The sequence below is a fragment of the Chiloscyllium plagiosum genome, unplaced genomic scaffold (genome assembly GCF_037043375.1).
Source record: "Chiloscyllium plagiosum isolate Xiang-an unplaced genomic scaffold, Cpla_swu_hap1 HiC_scaffold_8, whole genome shotgun sequence".
NCBI classification, from domain to species: domain Eukaryota; kingdom Metazoa; phylum Chordata; class Chondrichthyes; order Orectolobiformes; family Hemiscylliidae; genus Chiloscyllium; species Chiloscyllium plagiosum.
Window position 1 is genome coordinate 23358173 of NW_028270146.1, and position 23873 is coordinate 23382045.

The 23873-nt window shown below is 42.1% G+C and overlaps 1 protein-coding gene across 2 annotated transcripts; it reads left to right on the plus strand.

Annotated features, from left to right (window-relative positions):
* Positions 1-22962, plus strand: fcf1 (FCF1 rRNA-processing protein). Of its 2 annotated transcripts, none has more exons than XM_043697108.2 (8): positions 1-48; positions 1294-1361; positions 2471-2542; positions 4492-4640; positions 8432-8504; positions 9590-9677; positions 10946-11040; positions 22799-22962. In XM_043697108.2, exons 1-8 carry the CDS (start codon positions 7-9, stop codon positions 22845-22847), a joined length of 636 nt encoding a protein of 211 aa, XP_043553043.1. In that variant the 5' UTR covers positions 1-6; the 3' UTR covers positions 22848-22962. The 2 variants fall into 2 exon arrangements, with proteins under 2 accessions (XP_043553043.1, XP_043553046.1); XM_043697111.2 differs by lacking the exon at positions 1-48 and adding an exon at positions 561-685.
* Positions 22963-23873: the final 911 nt, after the last annotated feature.

The following is a 23873-nucleotide window of genomic DNA, read 5'->3' on the forward strand; positions in this document are numbered from 1 at the left end:
TTACCGATGACGCGTTCATCCACCCGGAGCATCGAAGAAGACAACATGGTAACGATGGGGAGGAGCGGTCTCGGCCGTCCGTGTGGGAAATGCCTTTCGTTTCGTGGATATTTTGTCGGCAGGGAGAGCGGTTTTTGTTTCGAGCCGTCGAACGGTTCCGGCGCTGAGAGAGGCCACTTGGCTCGTCGCGAGCTGTCTCGCCCAATCTCCCGTCCCCCTCTGAAAGAGGGTCACTGAACTCTCTCCACAGAGGCCGCCAAGGCTGCTGAGCTTCTCCAGCAATTTCTCTTTCCTCCCCAGCGTTTGGTCAGTGGCCCTGCGGCTAACCGTGTTTGAGGTGTATCTCCATGGCTCCTTTGGAATGGGTTGAGGATTTCTGCCTCCATTCGCTATCACCTTTTGGGTGAAACCTTTTTTTCTCATCTGTCCTCGGATTTGTCTATCAATCACTTTAAATCTGCGCCTCCCACCCCTCCCCAAGACACCGAACTCTCTGCTGAGTTTAATAGGCCGTACCCATCCATCTGAGCTCAGGCTACTCTATCTCTTTCCCCTGTCTCTAGGATGACTAACTCTTATTTTTGAGGGGAGGATTTCATTCCCTATCTTCAGGGTGATCAGATTGACGATCAGATGGGAGTGAGTTGGTCTCATTTCCCTCTCTCCAGCATGAGCAACTCTTGGGGTGAGATTTGAGTGAAATAACAAATATCTTGACTAAGCTACAAAAAGCACAAGGATGTCAGAAATCCAACTGTTTTAGGAGGAAATGCTATGAAATGCAGGACAACAAAATAAAAACGATCCTGTAAAATATGGGACGGTTGGTGACCCTACTCTTCCACATAGTAATTCCATCAGAATAAAATCTCAAATTGTTGGCTTCGCCCACTCTCGGTTTGTGTTAAACATTCTGTGCCTCATTTAAGATGGTTGCAGTCCAAATAAAATGGAGAATATTTCTACTGGAAATATTTTGGAAAGCTAATACTTTTTGCATCAGGTGCTATGGATATCTGAAGAAATATATCAGGGTCAAAAATCAAAGGGCATCAATTTCAGTTCATTGGTGAAAAATATATTCATGGATGTTCTATGGAGCATCCTTATTCTAACTATGTAACTACAATTCAAAGTTAAGCTTACAGTTAGCACATTGTTCATAAGGAGACAAATTGAGATGTGCAATTGACTTGTTAATTTTATTCTTGTGCTTTGATATTTGGCTGTTGACATTATTACTGTTTGCATGTGCAATTTGGGCCTTTTTAAAATTTCATTTTGTTTTTTCAGGGAAAAGCAAAGAAAACTAGAAAATATGCAGTCATGAAGCGAATGATTAGTTTGCGAGATTCGCGAATGTAAGTTTTTTTCAATTAAGGCTAGAGGAGACTTAAAAGGATTGACTAACCTAATGTTTGCTATTTTTCTGGTGCTCTGTTGTATTGCTCTTTTTAAATATTCTTTCATGGGATGTAACTGTTGCTGGCAAGGACAGCATTTTATTGCCCATTCCTTATTACCGTTGGACTGAGTGACTTTCAAGAACATTTCAAGTCAACCAAATTGCTGTAATTCTGGAGTAACAGATAGGCAGATCAGGTAAAGATGGCAGATTTTCTTCCCTAAATGATAATAGTGAACCAGATTGGTTTTTACAAAAAAAGTTTCACAATCGTTAACACAAACTTTAAATTTCAGGTTTTGTTACTTGAATTTAATTCATCGGTTGTTTTGATAGCAATTCAATCCATGTCCCCAATGTATTTGGTGAGAATCCAAAATACCAGTCCAATGACATTATTACTATTCCACTCGACCTGAAAAGTAGTGGTGTCATCAGAAGTAGTCTAAACACTTAGTATTCTCTTAAAATTTGTTGCCATATGAACGGGAAGAGCTTTTTATACTCTTTCAGTTTCTATGAAAATTATTACAGGTATTGTATTTCTTAAAATTGCTGGCAAAATGACAAGGTACTATCCTTGTTTTGACCCCTGCTTTAAGTCACAAAATGCAAGTCACAGCTTTCCTCTATTCAGAGCAGAAAAGTCTCATCTTAATCCTCCATCCATTCCAAGTTGTTGGATCTTGTTAGGGACAGTAATAAGATCCCTGCAATTTGTCTTGATCCTTGAACTAAGTAGTTGGATAGGGAAAGGGGGATATTGATTAAGCTGTAATGACCTTGTAAGCAAGTAACGATTGGACATTCCCTGTCAAGTTTCTTACATGAATATCAGTTACTTGTGTTTGATGATAATCAATGGCTGGTGCCCGTGAAACTACTGTAAGCACTTTTGTGAAAAGGTTGACGGAGTGTTTCGAACTTTGAGGTTTTTAAGAGATTTCTTGCTTTCAACTGATGGCAGTTGATACAGACTGTGAATTCAGCTCCTTCATACTACTAGTCATTATTTCCCTGAGGAATTGTTTTAATATATAAGGTATATCATTTGTCTTTTTCCAGAAATGAAAAAGACAGAGCAAAACCACAGAAGAAAGTGAAGGATGATCCCAGTGCTCTGAAAATCAAAGAAGTGTATGTATGGAACTCAGCTTTACAGATTATATGTTTAAATTAGCAGTTTATATTGTTAAAAATGAATGAATATGAGGAATGGAATGTATCTGTGCTGTCTGTTGCAAACAGCAATGAGCACTCTCTGCACTTGTCAAAGTAAAGCTTGCTTATCAAAATTTTCACTTTATAATGATTATTAATTCATTTCACTACTTAGGGATTCATTGCTGAATAACTGCAATAGTACATTGAATCATCAACATTCTGCATCAAGGACTTTGGGCAATATTTGGTCATTCTTGATCGCTTCTTAGGCAGTCCCTCGAGATCAAGGGTGGCTTTCTTCCACTTAGGAGCTGTGGGTCCAGAAGTGACTAAACAATGCATTGTTGGATGCCTGAGAGAGTTTAACTTCGCCTGATGCCAACTGTTAAGTTGGGGTGGTCTAGGGCAAGAGATTCCCATGAAAGTGTTGCGTAATTGATCAGTCAGGAGAGTGGCACGCATGGGAACTCATTTCAAAGTTTGGACCTCCAAAACAAGCTGCTGAGAAACCAGATCACTTCAGAATTACGTTTGCCTGCTTTACAACCACTGCCCATCAAAATAAATACCCCATCCCCTATTTGGCAGTTGTAACATAGGGTAATCAGCTACAACTGTGCAGTCTAACAACAAGCAACTTTGGCAGGCATCCTATTCCTTTTCTAGTTAGGAGTTAGTACCTCTGCTTAGTTTGCAGTGCTATCCACATCCCAGCACCTAATGACTAAACTGCACCTTTAAGTTCAATGAGTTTTTATTCTTTATCCATCTTTACACCAAATATGTTGGAATTATGATAGGTACCTTCCCTACGCATCCAAGGCTCTGATCACACTACCTAGCTTCAAGCTCTTGTTCCAAATTAGCGAGTTTTGAGAAGATTTGTAGCTCAGGTTGAGGTTCTGGATATAAGTTTGCTTGTTGAGCTGAAATATTTTCAGACATTTGTCACCATACTAGGTAACATCATCAGCGGGCCTCCGGTGAAGCACTGGTGTTATGTCCTGCTTTCTATTTGTGTATAGGTTTCCTTGGGCTGGTGATGTCATTTGCGGTGTTGATGTTACTTCCTGTTCTTTTTCTCAGGGGATGGTCAAGGGGTCCAAGTCGATGTGTTTGTTGATAGTTGTAGTTGGAATGCCATGCTTCCAGGAATTCTTGTGCATGTCTCTGCTTGGTTTGTCCTAGGATGGATGTGTTGTCCCAGTCAAAGTGGTGTTCTTCCTCATCTGTACGCAAGGACACTAGTGATAGTGGGTCATGTGTTTTTGTGGTTTATTTGATGTTCATGTATCCTGGTGGCTAATTATCTGCCTGTTTGTCCAATGTAGTGTTTGATACAGTTCTTGCAAGGTGTTTTATAAATGCCGTAAATAACTATCTTGTTTCAAATCTCAGGACCCCTTCAGTTATGTAATGGATGCTTGCCTTTCGCATGGTAGGCAAACCTACATGGAAGCTTGCCACATCATGACTTGTGTTGGTCACATACTGCACATCAGGCTTATTCCTTACCAGCTGATTGATTCAAATTATCATCTGAATAATTTTGTCAAGGAATTTGATAGAAAAATGAAGTGATGCCTTCTTAATAACAAAAATAGAAAGAAGAAAGAGTACAAAATAGGGTGGAATTTTCTGTTGACCAAAAGATTGTGTGTTGCATGGTGGGCTAGCAGCATCTGGTAACAGGCTAGCAGCATCTGGTACTGCATAATATGGTATTAGCTAAGTGGGAATTCTGAGAACCTGAAAATGTTCACACTGTTCATTCATAGATAAATATATCTACAAAACATTTTTAAACATTCCTTGTTTACTTGCAAAATTTAGCAAATGTGATAATCTTATTTAAGTAAAAAACATTAAAAATAACATTTAATCATTTGAGAAATTACAGACTTTTCTTGTTACTTTCTTAGGGTCAAGTATCCTTCTTGCCTGTTTTTCCAATATAACACACAGCTGGGCCCTCCCTATTATATCCTAGTTGACACCAATTTCATCAACTTCTCCATCAAGACTAAGCTGGACATCGTTCAATCGATGATGGACTGCTTGTATGCCAAGTGTGAGTGCTTGTCAGTCACCTAGTATGTAATATAATTATTTATGTATCTGTTCTGTTATCTTTCCTTTATGCTGGATATTATTTTGATTTGATTTGTTACTGTCACATGTACCGAGGTATGGTGAAAAGTGTTGTCAATGTACTGTACAGGCAGATTGTACTATATAAGTGCGTTAGAGTAACAGCTGCCAAGAAGATGCAGAATGAGATCAACGTTAACCTTACAAAGGTACATTCAAAAGTCTGATAAAGTGGTTTAGAGTGAGGATATCAATTTTGTTTTCTTCCCTTATCAATACTCTAACCTACCTGACCTTTGCTAACTTCAAGTGCCTCTACCAGTTTGGAGAAAGTGACTATGCCTTGAATGCCTTTTCCTGTGGGCATTTCTCATCTCTGTCCTAAGATGGAACTCTGGCAAAGAACAGTGCACTGTAGAATCAGTAGTGTTAGAGTTTGGGATTTTAGTTGAGCTTGTATTACTATCTATGGGATCAGTTGCAGGACACAGTTGCAGATACAGGAGAATGCTGCATTTATTGTTTACCCTGTCAGCATGTTTTGAATTTTTTTTTCTTTGTCTTTTTTCTATTACAATGAAGTGCTTTCAGTGACAAGAGCATTTCTGCAGAATTCATAGATTAAAACAAGGGGTCAACAATGTAGCTCCTCCTCCGCCAGTGTTGACTGTCAGCACAGCTTCGGACAGCTGCACTGTTGTCTTTGACATCCTAATGCTCTTGCTGCCCAAATATTTCTGCTTTGTACAGCTTAGTTGATCTTGAATCTACAGACTGAGTATTTTCACACAGGCAAAATTCAATGTCAACAACTGTCTGTATGTGTAATTGGTGTCAGGGTTAACATTGGATAGAAGATTGGCAAGCTAACAGGAAGCAGAAAATGGGGCAAACGAGTCACTTTGTTATATCTTACAACAATGTAACAAATGGTGTGCCACAGGGATCAGTGCTCAATCTTTAACATTTTGAAATTTAAATAAAGGGACGTCTACTAGATTTACTGATAACACAAATAGGAAAGGAAGTTTCTAAATTTAAATATAAAATCTTGTGTAACTGGTGAGAGATTACAGAGCTCTAAAGTGCAAAGGGATCTGGATGTCCTAGTGCATGAGTTGCAAAAGCTTAACATGCAAGTAGATCAAGAGTTTTGCAAAGCCAATGGAATATCATCACGTATTGCAAGGGGAATTGAATACAAACATTGGAAGATTATGCTTCGGCCATATGAGTGGCATCACATCTTGAGCACTGTGTACAGTTTATTGGTCTCTTTTTATTTAAGGAAACATGTAAGTGCTTTGAAAAGTCAGAAAAGGTTTACTAGACTAATACCTCGAATAGATGGGTTGTCTTCTGAGGAAAGGTTGAACAGACTAGGCTTATATTCACTGGAGTTTAAAAGAATAAAAGGCGACTTGACTGAAACATAAATGATCATGAGGGATCTTGACAGGGTGTATGTGAAAGAATGTTTCCTCGTGGGAAAATCTCTAGAACTAGATATTGCTAATTAAAAATAAGAAATTGCTCATTTAAGACAAGCATGATGAAAAATTATTTCTTATAGACGTTCATAAGTCTTTGGAATGCTCTTCCTCAAATGATAATGGAAGTGGAGTTACTAAATACTTCTAAGGCAGAGAGAGATTCAATATAAGGTGAAAGGTTAATGGGATATGCAGGAATGTCAAGTAATAATATCAGCTGGTGATCTTATTGAATGGCAGGGCATGTTCAAGGAGCTGGGTGACCTACAGCTGCTCTTTGTTTCTATATCTGCTCAGTTTTTTTTGCATGAAGGAGATGAACTAGCGGAATTTCAAAATGTTACATTCACATTAGTGGAATTTGATGATGGGGCGAAATCTCAGAGACATCCTTAGCTGCAAGGTAACTTTTTTAAATGCTAGAGGGTAATGCAGGTTATCAACTACCCAGATCCCTTGTCTGTCACATAGCATCTATTTTTGCTTCTTTTCTATGTCCTCAAGCATCCATTTTCCAATCATAAGGTAGATTAGTGAGTTTTCTCATGTCTGTATGCATGTCTAATTCTCCGCTCTCTTTCTCTTTCTCTCTCTATAATTAGTAATTGAGAGAATAGGAATGTCCCATTGCCTGAATTTTGAAAATGAGAATAATTCTTAAAGAAGCAAAAGCTGGCATCTTTTGCCAAAAGATAAAAAAAATCAAGATCCAGAATATTACTTGGGAGATCAGGTGAGGTATGCTGCATGGAAGAAAGGAGGTGAGAGATGTAAAAACAAACAAAGCGTGCAGTATTTTTGAATTGATTGCACCTGATGCAGAGTTCACAGCTTAAATTGCAAAAAAGGTATTTTAAGAAAGAGATTGTTGGTAATGGGCACGAGCAAAAGAAAAATTTTTCTTGAAATTTTTTTTGCAATTTAAGCTGTGAATTCTGCAGCAGGTACAATCAATTCAAAAGTACTGCACAACACTCAATCTGAGAGCAAAGCAGATGCTGAATGTTGAAGAAAGAGAAGCAAAGTGATACTATCAGAACCTACTTGTACAGCCTAGGAGTTTTTTCTGAATTTCCTGGTTTACTTGAACATAATCTGTACAATTTGTGTAAACAGATCTGTACTCAGAAATGAATAGATCGCTTTTGCATTTAAACACTTTACATCTCTCACCTCCTTTCTTCCATGCAGCATATCTCACACATGACATTCTGGATCTTGATTTTTTTTACCTTGTGGCAAAAGATGCCAGCTTTTGCTTCTTTGAGAATTATCCCCGTGTTCAAAATTTCAGCCATTGGGATGTGCCTAGTCTCCCCATTACTAATCGTAAGAACAGAGAGAGAATCAGAAATGCACGCAAGCAAGAGAAAACTCACTAGTCTACATTATGACTGGAAAATGGATGCTTGAGGACACAAAGGAGGTGACAGAAAGACAGATGCAATATGATACACGGGATCTACAGAATGAGTATCTCATAGCATTCAGTGGCATAAACGTTGCTGAATGTCCCATTGTCAACGTCCTGTGGGGTGCGGGGTGATGAAGGCAGAAATGAAGAACGATGGAATACTCTCCATCTGCCAGGATGAGAGCAGCTCGAAAACACTTGAAGTTTAATGATATCCAGGAAAGACCACACTTTGTTGTCACTCTATCCAATATCTTCAACATTCATTCGTTCCACCATCAACAGGTAGTATGCACCATCTACAAGACATACTGCAGTAGTTCATCATAGCTTCTGTAACATCACTTTCCAAACCCACATGCTGTAACACCTAGAAGGACAATGTCATAAGATTCATAGGAACATCACCACCTGCTAGCTCCCGTACAAGCCATACTCCCTTCTGATTTGGAACTATATTGTCGCTCCTTCACTGTCATCAGGTCAAGATCCTGGAAGTCACTTCCTAACAGCATTGTAGGTATAGAGAAACGTAAGATACAACAGGCAAGAGTGCGATAACAAAACATACAGATAGAAAGAAACTGGGAGACATACACACATATCCAACCACAGACTAGACAGACAGAAATGGAAAATGAATTTTTTCATTTTCCGTAAAGGATGGAATTCTTTCATGAGTTAACTGCAAGTGATGATTTCCATAAAATTGTGAAGAATTGGACAAAACTATCTGTTAAGTACTTGTAAGATGGGCACAGCTGGCAAGGATGCTTTAAATTTAAAGAGAGAAGGAGAGTCAGAATTTCCACAATAAAGTAAAGCATAGGATAAAAGATGTGACCTCACCTCAATTTTCTCTAGGTGTTCCCTGTATCACGGACTGTGTGATGGCAGAAATTGAGAAACTGGGACAGAAGTACAGAGTTGCGCTAAGGTAAAACAACTTCTCAAACAGGTTCATCAATGTTTCACTGTAATTCAGATATTCAGCTAGGAATAATTATACTTTTTAATTATTCATTTGTTGCGAAAGATGATGTCAAGGTCAGCATTGATTACTCATGCCCATTTGTACTTGAGATGGTCATTGTGAGCCACTTTTTGAACAACTGCAGTCGGTATTGTGAAAGTACACTGTTTAGGAGGGTTCCTGGGATCTTGACTGAACATTGATGAAGGAACAGTGAATCAATTTCCAAGTCAGGATGCAGAGAAATTTGGAGTGGTGTTCCCATGGGCAAGTTGTGTTTAACCATTTAAAGATGCTCGTTTTTCATTCCACATTTATTTAATTGACTGAACTTGAATTCTGCATCTACAATGGTGGCATTTAAACACCCATTTCTATCATTTGCGCAGGCCTTGAGCTTGCTGGCAGGAGTTTTCAAAATGCAGTGGGTAGCATCTCTCTCTTTCCGAGCAAAAAGCTCTGGATTCAAGACCCACATTAGGACTTGATGGTCATGGAAGATACCGTGCCCTCAAACAGGCCGAACAACGTAGCCAGAAAGATGACTTGGCAATCTGTAAATCCTTCTCCTGTGCCTGCTACTAGCAGTAAGAACGGGAAAGTACTCTGGTCAATCAGAATCCCACATTTAGTAGGTTTAGCACAAGAACTTCCCACATGGAAAGACTCAACACAGCGGTTCTTGCCACGAGCTATATTCTTTGGTAAGTATCCTCCCAGAAGGTGCAGCTCACTAGTCCAGTAACATAATCATTACGTACAGAGTTCCTGAGGCACTGAAAATGCAAGCAGTAGCTATTCTTGTGCATATTTTAAGCATGAGATCTCCTGTCCTTAAGTGTTGCAGAAGAACTTTTGAGTATTTCTCTAGCTGTCTAGGCAAGTGAAGACATGCTAAGATAGAAATCTAGGATTTACCAACAGGAATAATTCTAACACATAGAAGCCAAAAATATCTACAGAAAAGAAATTGGCAATATGTTCATTGTCAGTCATTGGAAGACCATAATGTATTCCTGAATTTATAACATTTTTGTTTACTTTTCCAGAATAGCAAAGGATCCACGGTTCGAGCGATTACCTTGCACACACAAAGGAACATATGCTGATGATTGTCTAGTGCAGAGAGTCACACAGGTAAGTAAAAAATGTACTCATTGTTTTTAAAATATTTTGGTAAATAAGCATTTTAGTTGTTTCTCCCCAACCGATATCTACCTTTTTTAATGACATTGGGCTAGTATTTTGCAAGGAGAAAGTGAGGTCTGCAGACGCTGGAGATCAGAGCTGAAAATGTGTTGCTGGAAAAGCGCAGCAGGTCAGGCAGCATCCAGGGAACAGGAGAATCGACGTTTCGGGCATAAGCCATTCTTCAGGAATTCCTGAAGAAGGGCTTATGCCCGAAACGTCGATTCCCCTGTTCCCTGGATGCTGCCTGACCTGCTGCGCTTTTCCAGCAACACATTTTCAGCTACTATTTTGCAAGTACCGCCAGTGTCTTGCAACTCACACAAATGGCCATTCTTCATATGTAGCCATGAGAAATATAACTTCGCCCATTGTCTGTCCGCTTGCATGTTCCCAGCAATCTTTATTAAGTAATGGGTGTAACATGGCGTAGGGCAACGGTAGCACCCCGAACTACTATTCCAATTGTGATGATGTAATACATCCAAGATTGGGGTGTGAATGTGAGACATACCTTATAATTGTGTCCATTCAGGCCTTAAATTTACTTGCAAGATTGTAACAGTAGCCCAGATTATTTGTATTTCTTCTTGAGTCCCGTCCCTGTACACAAACTTGAGTTTAACTGTTGGAGAAAATCATATTCTAGTACATTGCTAAAAGAGATATTTTGCTCCAGTGAGTTTGAACTGACGGTTTCGAAGAGCAATTCACTTCATTGTACTCCTCTGATTTTTCCCCCTATTTCTGCAATCTTTTTTTTCCTTCAACTAATTTGGCTGTTCCCATTTTAAAACTATTGAATTTCTACATGCTAACTTCTCAGGCTCTGCATTCCAAATCATGACGACCCTTTTGAATGAAGTCTTTTCCTTATCACCTCTAGATCTTCAAACAGTCACCTTTAAATTTGTGCCACCTATTACCAAAGCTTCAACTAGATAAAAAAATTCTCTTTATTGACTCTTATCCAAAAGTTGTGCTATTTTAAACAACTCAACCAAATTTGCTGTTGGCCTTCTCTACTTTAAAGAGAACAGACCAGTTTCTCCAGTCTATCCAGAAAGTTTGTAATTCTTCATTCCTGGGTGCACTCTAGTAAATCTCACTTGTGTCTCCTCCAACAGTCTCGCAATCATCCTGAAGTGCAATGCCTATAATTAGAGGGTTTGTTTTCAAAAGGCAACTTTCAAATTTCCTTACGCTCACATTTGCAGCACAAATGTTACATTGTGGCGACAGTGGACAGAGATCTCAAGAGGAGGATCCGAAAAATTCCGGGAGTCCCTATTATGTACATCTCTAATCATAGGTGAGAACATTTAAGAAAAGAAAAAGCTTTTTATGCTACTCACTGTCTATCAAATAGGACCCAACCTTGACAGTTTCTTTCTTATAAAATTCATATCCTTATGGTCTTTGAATTCAAAATCTACCAATTGTCTTCTGAATCTTGGCAAGTTAGACAAAGCAAAGCCAATGGATGTGATCTTTGACAAGCTGCCATCAATCATGTGGAGAAATCCACAGGTTCACTACCCTTTTGAATGAATAAATATTTACTCATCAAATGAGAAGGTTGTACAAGACTCTGGTCCGACCACATTTGGCATATTGAGAGCTGTTTTGGGCCACGACACGAAGGAAGGATGTGCTAGCGTTGGAGGAGGGTCTAGAGGAAGTCTGTAAGAATAGAATAGCTTTCATTGTCATGTGCGCTCGAAGTAGCCGATCTGATACACAAGGTAAATAAGATAAGATCCCTAGTTAGGAACAAGGTACTGGCAGGGATAGAAGATTGGCTGACCAGAAAAAGGCAGAGAATGGCAATAAAGGTGTGTTTTTGCAGCTGGTGACTAATGGGGTTCTGCAGGGGTCAGTAAAACACAACTACTTGTGTTATACATTGATGATCTGGATGAAGGAATGGAGGGTATTGTTGCTTGGTTTGCCGTTATCGCAAAGGTACGTTGAAGAATAGGTACTGTTGAGGAAGCAGGAAGTCTGTAGAGCGACTTGGACAGGGTGGGAGACCGGGTAAAGAAATGATAGATGGAATATGGTGGGAAGGTGAGACCTTATGCACTTTAGTAGAAAGAGTAGAGATACAGATAATTTTCCAAATGGAGAAGGGCTTTGGAAATCTGAAGCACAAAGGAACTTAGGAGTCCTAGTTCAGGATTCCTTTAAGAATCGTAGGAAGGATGTGCTGGCGTTGGAGGAGGGTTGAGAGGAAGTCTACAAAAATAAAATAGCCTTCATTGTCACATGCACACGATTGAATGCAGCAAAAAGTTAGTAATGTCGTCTCTTGGTGCCACCTTAGATACAGGATTCCAAGATACAGATACTTTAAGTGTTACAGAATTTAAATAGTAAAAAAAAAGTAGGCTAGCATAGGAATAGTTCATTTAAATAGTACAGAATGAGGATCAAGTGTCTTTTAAAGTACTCAAGTTATAGTACTTTTTTCAGAGTGCATATCCGCCAGGCTTCAGAATATGAGGCAGTGTTGCCTGCACACTCTGGCCTCCGTCCAAGACTCGCCTCTAAGACTCATCCCCTGGCCAGTCTGTGCTCACTCTGCTGTTCCGGCTCCAGCCACAACTTGGCTCCCAGCGCTGCCATGCTCGCTGTGCTCTCCATTCCGCAACTCACTTCCAGGACTAAGCCCACACACGCTCTGCTGCTGCTGCTCCAGGCTTTGGCTGTGACTGACTTCCAGGACTCGGCCTGTGATCGCTGCGCTCTCTTCTAGCCCCAACTCCCTTTTGAGATTCGACGCACCCTCGCTCTGCTTTCCACTCTGCGCTCCAGCCTGCAACTCGTTTCCTGGACTCGACACATGATCGCCCTGCTCCCACTCTGGTTGGAACTCACTTCCGGGACTCGGCACAAGGCCACTCTGCTGCAGCTTGGCCGCGACTAATCTCCGAGTCGGGCTGATCTAGGACTCGGTTTTCCTTTCCCTCCAGGTAAGGTACTTTTAAGAAGTTAAAAGTTGGGTGGAGAAAGAAAACTGCAGCGAGAGGGAGAAAAAAAGAGGAAAAGGAGCTGGTGAGCAGAGGAGGACCAGTTCCAAAAACGCACAACCCAGATGGCCTCCTTCTTCAAGGACCGCAATTTCCCCCCCCGACGTGGTCGACGATGCCCTCCACCGCATCTCTTCCACTTCCCGCTCCTCCACCCTTGAGCCCCGCCCCTCCAACCGCCACCAGGACAGAACCCCACTGGTCCTCACCTACCACCCCACCAATCTCCATGTACAGCGCATCATCCGCCATCATTTCCGCCACCTCCAAACGGACCCCACCACCAAGGATATATTTCACTCCCCTCCCCTATCAGCATTCCGTAAAGACCACTCCCTCCGTGACTCCCTCGTCAGATCCACACCCCCCACCAACCCAACCTCCACTCCCGGCACCTTCCCCTGCAACCGCAGGGGTTGCAAGACTTGCGCCCACACCTCCCCCCTCACCTCCCTCCAAGGCCCCAAAGGAAACTTCCATATCCGCCACAGATTCACCTGCACCTCCACACACATCATCTGTTGTATCCTCTGCACCCGATGTGGCCTACTCTATATTGGGGAGACAGGCCGGCTACTTGCGGAGCGTTTCAGAGAACACCTCTGGGACACCCGGACCAACCAACCCAACCACCCTGTGGCTCAACATTTCAACTCCCCCTCCCACTCCACCAAGGATATGCAGGTCTTTGGACTCCTCCATCGCCAGACCACAACAAAACGACGGTTGGAGGAAGAGCGCCTCATCTTCCGCCTAGGAACCCTCCAACCACAAGGGATGAACTCGGATTTCACCAGTTTCCTCATTTCCCCTCCCCCCACCTTGTCTCAGTCAAATCCATCGAATTCAGCACCGCCTTCCTAACCTGCAATCTTCTTCCTGACCTCTCCGCCACCACCCCAGTCTGACCTATCACCCTCACCTTGACCTCTTTCCACCTATCACATTTCTGACGCCCCTCCCCCAAGTCCCTCCTCCCTACCTTTTATCTTAGCCTGCTGGACAAACTTTCCTCTCCTGAAGAAGGGCTTATGCCCGAAACGTCGATTCTCCTGTTCCCTGGATGCTGCCTGACCTGCTGCGCTTTTCCAGCAACACATTTTCAGCGCTGGTGAGCAGAGGAGCCCTGGCTGGAGCATCTTACTTTAGCCACCATAATGAACCCCAGGATGAAGCTGCTTATCATATGAGGAGCAGGTTAAGTACTCTGGGTCTGCATCAATGGAGTTTAGAAGGATGAGGGGGTATATGATTGAAACTTAGTATACTGAGAGGCTTGGATGGAATGAATGTGGAGAAGATGTTTCCACTGGCAGGAGAGACTTGGACTTGAGGGTACAGTCTCAGAGTGAAAAACATCTTGAGTATTGCAGAAGAAGATCCATTTTGCTAAAACCTTTCATGTTCCACCCATCGGCACTGGTGTCCTTGTACACTAATCGATGAAAATAGACCTGTGCAACAACAACTCAGAAGACAAATAGTATATTGGTCTTCACTGCAAGAGGATTTAAGTTCAGGAGTCTTCTCTTGTTGCCATTATTCAGGGCCTTGGTGAGACCATTTTTGGTGTATTTCCTGCAGTTTGGATCACTCTACCGGATATATTTGCCTTCAAGAAAGTGAACCTCTGTTGCACTAAGCTGATAGGTCAGTCCCGCCATTCCGTCTGTGATGAAAGATTATTCAATTAAGCTTGTATTCATAACAAATTAGAAAGATGAGAGCGGATCTAATTGAAACGTACAAATTCTAACCTGGCCGGACGGACTAGATATAGGGATGATGTTTTCCCTGTTTGCAGGAGTCTAGAACCAGGGATCGTGGCTTTAGAATATGAGGTAGACTACTTAGGACTGAGATGAGAAAATATTTCTTCATTCAAAGGGTAGTGAACCTATGGAATTTTCTTCAGAAGTTGTGGAGACCAAGGCACTAAATATATGAAAGAAATTTTTTTTTTAAATTTTAAGGGCATCAAGGAGTATGGAAATAAAGTGGGAATATGTCACTGAGATAGCAAATCAGCAGAAATCCTGTTGAAGGGCAGAGACCTTCCAAATGGCCTGCTATGCAAAGGCATTGGACTATTAATCCAGAAACTCAGGTAATTTTCTGGGGAGCTGGCTTCGAATCCTGCCATGGCAGATAGTGGAATTTGAATTCAAAATAAAATCAGGGATTAGGAATCCATTGATGATCACAAAACCATTATCAATTGTCGGGAAAAATGCTTGTTTACTAATGTCATTTGGAGAAGGAAACAGCTGTCCTTACCTGGTCTGGCCTACATGTGACTCGACCCACAGCAATGTGGTTGACTCTCAACTGCTCTCTAGTAATTCAGGATGGACAATAAATGTTGGCTAAACTAGTGATACCTTCATTCCCATGAAGATGTTTTTTTTAAAAAAATCCTAATTTCTATATTTTTATGCCAGAATGTCAATAATGGGAAAAGCCAACAGCTATACTACATGAGAGACGCTACTCTTTGGTAGCCAAGTAGACTCTGATTGATAGAGTGTTGCTGTGGAAAATGTAGCAGATAATGATTGACTACTAATTGCGAGACTCTGTTTAAATTTGAAATTAGGCAGGTTGACTCTGGTCAGGGAATTCCCCTGAGAAATGAATCTGCAAAAGGCTGTCACCTATTTTGATCTTGAAACAGTGTGATGATGTTGCCCCTTTAACAAGGTTATTTTGTCCTTGTTTTTTTTTAAAAGAGGGGTCGTAAAAGCAGAGGTGTCAATATGTCCGGAAGTGGCTACTTAAAACAGTGGAAGGGAAGTGGCAATTCAGGGTTTTTTTTTCTAGTTTGGTTTGTTTCTAACAGAACCTACTGGTAATGAAAGCAGCTACAGTGAAAAGAAGGTTCCATGCTTCAACAGATATTTCTCGCCTGACTCTTCTCTCTGAACTCTCTCCTGCCTATAAGAGCCTGTGTTTGAATTTACCTTTGGCCAGGGGGTGTGTTTATGGGATGTGGTGGGAATTGGAACAGCTCCTATGTTAAGTTGCAATATTAAGTCGGTTGGATTTTCAAATAAGTTATTCTAAGTTCTGTTTTCTTTTATTTGTGTTTCAACCGTTGTGTTTAAATAAATTCTGTTTTGCTTAAAGCTGAGTAGTTTGACCAGCTGCATTACTCCTGGAATATCTGCTTACATCTACCTTTAAAATTAGAAAAAGTTAGGGTCTAGGCTACCTTAAAATGTTTTGAGGGGGTCTGGCCCGATCAATAAGAACAGGCATACTGTGCACATTTATCCTATCAGCAAAGAACAGGGCCCTATGTATTAACATATGTAGTTTCTGGTACATTCAAAATTGGCATACTGCAAGCCTAATAAACAAACCTAAGCTGGTTCTTCAAGTTGTTCTTCACACACAAGATTATGTAGTAAATGTTGTCCAATTGTAGAATCACATATAATGTTTGACACTATTGCAGGTTTTGCAAGTGTGGGCTGGTTGGGTATGGTCAGTACCTTACTTGTTCAAAACAGCCAAAGGGATATGCTGCTAGGATCCGCCAGTCTTGTTGATGTACAGACGATATAACTGGCATCACATTGGTGCTGGCACTCATACAGCATATTATTCATTTATGTGATAGGCAAAATGTCTTTTTGGCTTGATAGTCACATTTTGTTGTGGCAAAGACCACTTGTGTTGCTATTGTGTAGTAACAGTGTGAAACAGCTGTCCATGATGGGACACTACAATTGAACCACCATGTCCTCAAAATGAACTTATTTGCTGATACAGTCTTATGTTTGTACACTATTTCATACTCTCACACTCTCATTATTTAAACATCATCTCATACAACTGCCTTATGCTTTCCCCTAAAATCTCCCATCTCCAAATGAGGATATGCTGCAGCTCTTTCGAACCCTGGTTAGACCACACTTGGAATATGTTCAGTTCCAGTTGCCTCATTATAGGAAAGATGTGGAAGCTTTAGAAAGAGTGCAGGAGAGATTTATCAGGATGCTGCTGGACTGGAGAGCATGTCTTATGAAGAAAGGTTGAGGGATCTAGGGCTTTTCCCATTGGAGCGAAGAAGAATGAGAGGTGACTTGATAGAGATGTACAAGATGTTGAGAGGCATAGACAGAGTGGATAGCCAGAAGCCTTGGAAGAAGGTTTAGGGAAGATGTCAGAGGTAGTTCTTTACTCCGAGAGTAGTGGGTGCATGGAATGCACTGTCAGCAGTGGTAGTAGAGTCAGATACATTAGGGACATTTAAGTGACTCTTGGATAGGCATAGAACATAGAAAAGTACAGCACAGAACAGGCTCTTCGGCCCACAATGTTGTGCCGAGGATTATTCCTAATCTAAAATAAAATAACCTAAGCTACGCACTTCTCAATTCACTGCTATCCATATGCATGTCCAGCAGTCGCTTAAATATCCCTAATGACACTGCTTCCACCACCACCGCTGGCAATGCATTCCATGCATTCACAATTCTCTGTGTAAAGAACCTACTCTGACATCTCCTCTATATCTTCCTCCTTATATCTTAAAACTATGACCCCTCATGCCAATCAGTCCTGCCTTGGAGAAAAGTATCAGGCTATTGACTCTATCCATATCTCTCATTACCTTGTATACCTCGATCAGGTCACCTCTCTTCCTCCTTCTCTCAAGAGAGAAGTCTGAGCTTAGTCAACCTCTCTTCATAAGGCAGCCCTCCACTCCAGGCAGCATCCTGGTAAACCTTCTTTGCACCCTTTTCAAAGCCTCCATAACTTTCCTATAGTAGGGTGACCAGAACTGGAAACAATATTCCAAGCCTGGTCTCACCAGGATTTTGTAGAGCTGCAGCAAACCATCCCCCCCCCCCCAACCCCATTAATGCCACAACACCATATGCTTTCTTAACAACCTTATCCACTTGGGTGGCAACTTTGAGGGATCTATGCACTCGAACACCAAGATCCCTCTGTTCCTCCACACTGCCAAGAATCCTGTCTTTAATCCTATATTCAGCATTCGAGTTCGACCTTCCAAAATGCATCACTTCGCATTTATCCAGGTTGAACTCCATCTGTCATTTCTCAGCCCAGCTCTGCATCCTGTTTCTGGCACTCTGCAGCCTGCAATAGCCCTCGATACTATCAACGGCACCTCCAACCTTTGTGTCATCTGAAAATTTACTAACCCGCCCCTCAACCTCCTCATCCAAGTCATTCATACAAACTACAAAGAGTAGAGGCCCAAGAACAAGAGCCCTGCAGGACACCACTCACCACTGACTTCCAGGCAGAGTACTTTCCATTTACAACCACTCTCTGCCTTCTGTCGGCCAACCAATCCTGAATCCAGACAGCCAAATCTCCCTGTATACCATACTTCCTGACTATATGAATGAACCTACCATGGGGAACCTTATCAAATGCTTTGAAGTCCATATACACCACATCCACTGCTCGACGTTCGTCGACCTCCTCAAGGAACTCAATAAGATTTGTAAGGCACGACCTGCCCTCAGAAAGCCACGCTGACTGCCTTTAATCACACTATGCTTTTCCAATTAGTCATAAATCCTATCCCTCAGAATTCTTCCCAAAACATTGCTGACCAATGATGTAAGACTGACTGGTCTGTAATTTCCAGGGATTTCCCTATTACCCTTCTTGAAAAGAGGAACAACATTCGCCTCCCTCCAAACCTCCAGGGTATGACTCCCGTGGAGAGTGAGGAAGCAAAGATTTTCGCCAGCAGCTTAGCAATCTCCTTTCTTGCTTCCCCGGAGCAACCTCGGATAAATCTGGTCTGGTTCTGGGGATTTATCAATCTTAGTGTTTGCCAAAATTTCCAGTACATCAACTTCATCAATCTTGATCTGTTCAACCTGTTTCCCAGCTCCTCAAGTTTTCATCCACAACAAGGTCCGTTTTCTTAGTGAAAACCGAAAAAAAAAACACATTTAGGGCTTCTCCTATCTGTTCAGACTCCACACATAAGTCCCCTATGCTATCTTCCCCCGATCATTCTCTTGTTCCTCACCTATGAGTAAAATGGCTTTAGGTATTCCCTATTTCTTCCTGCCAAGCCTTTTTTGTGCCCCCTCCTGGCTCTCCTCAATCCATTTCTGAGCTCTTTTTTAGTAAGCCTGTAATCCTCTAAAGCTGTGCTAGATCCATGTTTCCTTCACATTACCTAAGTTGCCTTCTTCCTTTTAACGAGAAGCTCCTCTGTTCTTGTCATCCAAGGCTCCTTAACCTTACCCCTTCCTGCCTGTCTCAGAGGAACAAATTTGTGCATCACTTGCAACAACTGCTCCTTAAACTGTCTCCACATGTCTGTTGGGTCCTTTCTGCGTCATAATTTCCTTTTCCCAAATTAAATATCCTCCCTTGGTAACTGCTCGTTTCCCTCTCCAAGGCTATGATAAACGTGAGACAATTGTGGTCACTGTCACCAAAGTGTTCTCCCACTGCGAGATCTGACACCTGTCCTGGCTCATTGTCAAGCACCAAATCCAAAATGGCCTCTCCCCTCGTTGCCTGTCTACATACCGAGTAAGGAAACCCTCCTGAACACACCTGACAAATATGGCTCCATCCAACCCATCTGCACTAAGGAGGTTCCAGTCAATATTGGGAAAGTTGAAGTCACGCATAACAACAACCCTGCTACATGTGCATTTTTCCAAAATCTGCCAGCCAATGAATTCTTCAATTTCCCTACTGCTATTAGGGGGTCTTTAGAAAACCCCCTATGAGGTGGTTGCTCCCTTGGTGTTCCTAACTTCCACCCATACAAACCTTCCTCAACAACCTTCGTTTCTGTAGCTGTGATGCACTCTCTGATTAACAATGCTACACCCCCTCCTCTTTTTCCATCCTCCCTGTTCTTTTTGAACGTTCTAAACTCTGGAACATCTAGCAACCATTCTTGCCCCTGTGAAACCCACGTCTCCGTTATGGCCACAACATCATAATCCCAAGTACCGATCCATGCTCTTAAGTTTATCACTCTTATTTCTGACACTCCTTGTGTTAAAGCAGACACACTTTAACCGATCCCTTTGTTCCAACACATGTTTAACCCTCCCAGTAGATTTACTCCATCCTATCAGTTCCCCATATCTAACTACCCCCCTCTCAGATATGTAGCTGTGGTTCCCACCCACCAACCAAACTAGTTTAAACCCTTCCAAACCGCATGAGCAAACCTCTCACCCAGGACATTTGTGCCCCTCCAATTCAGGTGCAACCTGTCCTTCATGTACAAGTCCCACCTTCCCCAGAAAGTATCCCAAATGGTCCAAGTATCTGAAGCCCTCCCTCCTGCACCAGTTGCATAGCCACGTGTTAAGCTGCACTCGCCTGTTCCTCACCTCACTGTCTCGCAGCACCGGTAGCCAACCTGAGAACACTACTCTATTCCTCCTTCTCTTCAGCTTCCAACCTAGCTCTCTGTGGTCACTTTTCAGATCCTCAAACCCTTTCCTGGCTAAATCATTGGTGCCAATACGTACCACGATTTCTGGCTGCTCGCCCTTCCCCTTCAGAATCTTGTAAACCCGATCAGCGACATCCCGGATCCTGGCACCAGGGAGGCAACATACTTTCCGGGAGTCCTGTTCCTGACCATAAAATCTCCTGTCAATCTGTCTAACTATGGAGTCCCTGACACTAGCGCTTTTCAATTCTCCCCACTTCCCTTCTGAGCCTCAGTGCCAGAGACCTGACAACTTTGGCTTTCCCCTGGTAGACCGCCCTCACCTGCAATAACCAAAACGGTATACTTATTGCTGAGGGGAACGGCCACATGGGATCCCTACTGTATCTGTTAGTTTCCTTTCCTCCCCTGGACTGTAACACTGCTGTCCTTATCCTATCTTTGAGGAATGACACCTCCACGTACATCTCAATTTCTCCCTCAGCCTCCCAGATGATCCGCAGTTCATCCAGCTCCAGTTCCCTAACTCTGTTTTCGAGGAGCTGCAGTTGGGTGCACTTCCCGCAAGTATGGTCGGCAGAGACGTGTGTCGTGTCTCTCACCTCCCACATTCTGCAGAAGGAACATGCAACTGCCCTAACATCCATACCCCGCTAATCTGAAAGCCCACACAGGATTAAACAAGGAAGAGAAGAAATGAAAAAAAAATGAAAACCTGAAAACTTACCAAGTTTACAGAGTCTTAGTAAGGTTAGTGGAGGTAGGTGGGATGTAGGCCCTATGGTGTACGGTCTCTGGTTTAGATCTCACCCACTTAAAAACTTCCTGGCAGCCCTCGTTTCTCTCCGCCCTCTCTCCTCGCCGCTTTGTTCAAAATGGAGGCACAACTCTCGAGCTAAGTCTCTTTTTTAAGTGGGAGAAACTGACTTACCTGGCAGCCCTTGTTTCGCTCCGTCCTTTCTCCTCGCCATTCTGTTCAAAATGCTGCATATGGAAGATTTTACATTGAAGGGTATGTAGGTTAGTCTGATCATAAGAGTGGGAATGAGAATGACACAACATAGAGAGCCAAAGGGCCTGAACTGTGCTATACTTTTCAGTGTTCTAAATCCTGCCCCACCCGATATTCATTCAAACTCCTATCTACAGCTCTAGTTATTGACTCAACTGTGGTTCAAATGAAGCACATTCCAAATGGAACAGCTCATCCTTTCCTAGTATCGTTGGTAATGCTTAATTATTTGAAACTCATTTTCCCATCAGATCTTTGAGCCAGGTATTCAATTATCTGATCATATTTACTATATGCCAGTTTGCTGCTGATTTAGGTAGTAATCCAGAGAACAGTATGGTTCTGCTATTTAGTCTCTAGCTGAAGATAGTGCCTTTATCCTACCTACACATGTGTACCGATTTGAACCTTAATAACTGGCTCCTTCCTCAACCATTCCAACTTCTGGAGTTAAAAGCAAAGTATTTGTAATGGCAACCATGAAAGTGTCATCTAGTGTCAGAAAAACCCATCTGGAAAGAAAATCTGGCCTTAACTGGTCTCAATTAGGAGTCCAGATCCACAGTTACATGATTCACTTATAAATGCCCTCTGAAATGATCTATCAGGCTACTCAGTTCAAGGGTAATTAGGGCTGGACAGCAAATGCTACCCTTCCCAGTGACATCCAAATCCTTTGAAAGAAAAAAGGAAAAATATGTTCAGAATTGGGGAAAGTTGTGAATATAAAACTGAAGATTAATTGGCTAAATGCATGTAGGATTTGTACCAAGACAGAAGAGTCAATGACACAAATGAAAATAAACATAATCACAATCAAATTTTACCCTGAGGTTTCAAAGTGACCAATACTGGGAATTGACTATTCCAGCGTGCTTGACATTTCTGAAAGTTACTAGAAAGAAAAAGGGATGGTTTAATATATTGTGTAGCACTGTAATGATGGTTTAGTACTGTAATGGGAAATACGCCTGGCTGAGGATCAAGATGTAGAATCAATTTGAGTAGAAATATTCAGCAGCAAGAGAAAAAGGTGTTGGTGGAGTCTATACAGTAGCGTCTCTGTAGGACTAAGTATAAATCAAGAATTAATGGAGCTTGTAAGCAAAATACTTCAATAATAGGGATTAACTTTAATCTTTGTATAAATAACCTAGTTTGCCATTCTATTATAGGATTTCTGGCAATGTAACAGTTATTCAGTAATATCTCCTTACAGAGGGGTTGCTGTCTTTTGGATGAATTATTAAAGCAGGTCTTATCCGTTTGTCTGAAAGAGAAGGATTCCATGGAACTATTTGAAGAGCAATAACACTCGATCATTTCCTCAACTAACAGCTCGAAACATTTGAGCTGATCATTTATCTCAGTGTGTGTTGTAAAAGTGTGTGCAAAACTTGGCTGCGACATTGTCCAATGTTACATAAGTGACTGAGCTTCAAAATTAATTGTCTGTGAAGCATTTAGAAACATCCTGAGGTCATGAGAGTTACTATTATTAAATGCATTCATTCTTCCTTTCATACATATAGCTGAACAGATTGCATTGATATGAGCAGTTCGATTTTTAATACTCTGCTGTCCAATTTTTTTTTTTCAGGTACAACATTGAACGGATGCCGGATGACTATGGTGCCCCCAGATTTTGAAAAGGCAGCAAACTTATGTTTACATCAAAAGATTGGTGTTTGCTGTTTGTCAATACCTCTGTACCTGTTCAATAAAAGCTTGGGGCACGTACAGGTTCCACAAAATTGTATAAAAGAGTTTTGTTTCATCGTAAATTAAGTTATTATTTGGAGAAGTTTTAAACTAAGTGGGATTGGCTTCCAACTTATTTTTCTTGAATGTTTTCTACTCCTTGTTTATGGGTCCATCTGGTGACATTCCAGTGCCAAAGATCTAAAAATTCCAGTTCATCATCTTGGCAATGAGATCAAATTGAAGAAAGTGACACCTAGGCCTCATTTTGTCATCTTCATAATGTCATGCGATTATTACTTCCAACTGGAGTATTATTTACCAATTGGAAATGGGAACTTTAAATGAACCACCCTAAATCTAGGAAACTTCCCGCTCCTCCGCCCTTGCCCCCTGCCCCTCCAATCGCCACCAGGACAGGTCCTCACCTACCACCCCACCAACCTCCATATACATCGTATCATCCGTCGTCATTTCCGCCACCTCCAAACGGACCCCACCACCAGGGATATATTTCCCTCCCCTCCCCTATCAGCGTTCCGAAAAGACCACTCCCTCCATGACTCCCTCGTCAGGTCCACACCCCCCACCAACCCAACCTCCACTCCCGGCACCTTCTCCTGCAACCGCAAAAAAATGCAAAACTTGCGCCCACACCTCCCCCCTTACTTCCCTCCAAGGCCCCAAGGGATCCTTCCATATCTGCCACAAATTCACCTGCACCTCCACACACATCATTTACTGCATCCGCTGCACCCGGTGTGGCCTCCTCTATATTGGGGAGACAGGTCGCCTACTTGCGGAACGTTTCAGAGAACACCTCTGGGACACCCGGACCAACCAACCCAACCACCCCTTAACACTTCAACTCCCCCTCCCACTCAACCAAGGACATGCAGGTCCTTGGACTCCTCCATCGCCAGATCATAGCAACACGACGGCTGGAGGAAGAGCGCTTCACCTTCCGCCTAGGG